Below are 2498 nucleotides of genomic sequence, written 5' to 3'. Positions count from 1 at the left end.
GCATGTATTAAATAATTGCAACTTTTGCAGGTTATTGATGCATATGCACACCTAAGCAATGTTGATACTTCTAAGGCATCAATCTTAACAATAGCAGAAACCAGGAAGCTATTACACGAATGTGGGGCTTTAACTCCCAAAAGACATAGAAGTTGGGTTGAACCTATAGCAAAGAAATTTGTAGGACACCAAATGGTACATACATCTCAAGGATTTCTTATTTCGTGAACACAAATAAGATGAAACATTTCATCTTGTCGGTCTTATCAACTTGGCTTCTAATGGCCCTTACTGAGCCTGCATTTATTTTATTGCAGGTGTCTGTCCCACATAACGTGTTGAAGAGTCGGAAAGAGACCTGGTAAGCCCGTGAGTACCGCATGACAAATAAACTTCTAAATTACTAACATAACTATTTTTACACCAGGTGTTGTCCATTCAGTCGTGCATCAACAAAGCCGTGAATATCGGTTGGGTTACAATGTCTAAGGAGGTCAACATTACCCAGTGGAAAACCGTATGCTATACTAACATACCACAACAGAAGGACGGGTATGTATTGCTTGCTAAGTTATTGCTCGCCTGCACAAGATTACCGAAATTTTACTTCACATTGCAGCCACTCCTGCGGGGCGTACAGGCTGAAATACATGTTGTCATGGAACGAAAATGAAATGATAGATTATTTCACACGGGTCATTGAAACACCTAGTATTTCATTCGCACTCATAGATTTTCTATGCCTTCAAGACTATGCTAACATCTAGTTGGTATCAAATTTAGACGCTGATAGATAGTATTAGCTTCAAAATATGTTCAAGACCGCTGCGTTCAGATTGCAACCCGAAAATAATCCTACAAAAAACCTTTAACGTTTAGTGCTACACAACTAACGTTTCATGTCACATATTTCCTAGTTTTGAAGAATGGAACTGAGGCACCACATGATCTATGGAACTGAGGCACCACATGATCTATGAAACTAAAGCTTCGTGTGTGTGTGTGTATGTATTCTAAAAGAGATGGAGAGTCGTTAGAAGTCATGTGACCGTAAATGAAATGGAATGAAAAATTTCTTGACATTCCCTTTGTTTCATCATTGAACAGTGGAACGAGTACTGCAACCATAAGAACACGTGCATGCTTGTAACTATTGTGTTTTGGAAAAGGAGGAATTACACTTGAACTCGTAGTAGTAGTAGGGAGTAGTACAAGACTAAAGAGATACGTAGTATGTTTCTACTTGGGATCATCCTTTGAGATTTACGCGCGCGCTAGCTATCTTTGTCCTGTAAAAAAGGAAGGATGTACATGTACAAGAGCATCAGGGCTTGAGCAGTGGTCAGATGAGCTGGTGGCCGTCGAGCCCGGGGTGCAGGGCCGCCGGGGCCATGAGCGGGAAGAGCGAGTGCCACGGCGCCGCCGTGTACATCTGTCCTGCCACCTCCTCGCCGCCGGCGCGCACGGGCACCGGCTGCGCTGGCGCCAACGCCGCGCGCTGCTGCCTGGCCGCGGGCGCGCCGGTGAGCCTCTGCACGAGGTCCCGGAACTCCCTGGGCTCCACGCGGTACACCTTGGGCGGCGTCGGCGCCGGCGCGCCGGTGCGCCACGGCTTGGACGGCGGCTTCTGGACGGACCGGAGGGCCGCCTCGTGGCCCGAGGAGGGCCTCCTCATCATCTCATGCCCGTGGTGCATGTGATCCATTAACGTGTCCGATCAAAGCTCAGCTAGCTATCTATCTCTCGCGTCCGTGTGCAGCTTGAGGAGGAAGAAGCAGAGTGAAAACAGAGCAGAATATGGGAGCATGGAGATGAGGGAGGAGAGCTTTATATACAGTGGTTGGGCCTTGGCGTGCGTGTGCGACGGTGCGAGGTATCTTCTAGACGGAGAAGAAGGAGATGGGCGTGAGGGAGGGGGGGTGGCGGCTGCGGGCGGCGACGGAACACAACACGTGGGGACGGCCGGTCAATCGCGGCGCGCGCGCGCCTTCCCGAACTGCGGTAGCCTACCTTGGCATTGTCATGGCGTGCAGTATCTCTGTCAGCGTCAGCACTCAGCAGCCTGTTGGACTCATCGACGGGCTCCCAACACCTGGACTGGACACCTCGTTGCGACCGACCCAGCGACCTTACCCACCAATTCAATTGCGATCCATGGATGGATGGATGGCTTATCCTGTCACGCGTCATCGTCAGCTCCCATCGTCTCGATCGATCTCTTCTTGTTCCTACCTGCAACCAAAAACATACTGCTACTACCACTTGATAATAATCAATTACAGGTTCAGCTATGGTACCCGGCAGATGAGATTCAGATAACAAAAATATTCACGTGGCGGCAGTAAAGTAACACAACACAGGCCAAACGTATTGACAGTTTCGCGCTGAATTTACAAGTGGATCCAAGTTGAGGCGACCATGAGTCCATGACCAGGATTAGGACTATGTCCAAGCAAGCATGCGAGAAACCATTCCTTGCCGTCAGTACATACGTACGC

General features: G+C 48.9%; 1 protein-coding gene across 1 annotated transcript; it reads right to left on the bottom strand.

Moving 5' to 3' along the window:
• Positions 1-1060: 1060 nt before the first annotated feature.
• On the bottom strand, positions 1061-1998 carry LOC127327578 (uncharacterized). The gene has a single exon (XM_051354353.2). The coding sequence runs from the start codon at positions 1703-1705 to the stop codon at positions 1343-1345; it is 363 nt and encodes a 120-aa protein (XP_051210313.1). The 5' UTR covers positions 1706-1998; the 3' UTR covers positions 1061-1342.
• Between the last annotated feature and the right edge of the window lie 500 nt (positions 1999-2498).

This window comes from Lolium perenne, chromosome 1 (assembly GCF_019359855.2).
Source record: "Lolium perenne isolate Kyuss_39 chromosome 1, Kyuss_2.0, whole genome shotgun sequence".
In the NCBI taxonomy this organism is placed as follows: Eukaryota; Viridiplantae; Streptophyta; class Magnoliopsida; order Poales; family Poaceae; genus Lolium; species Lolium perenne.
This window is presented reverse-complemented; position numbering and strand designations above follow the sequence as displayed.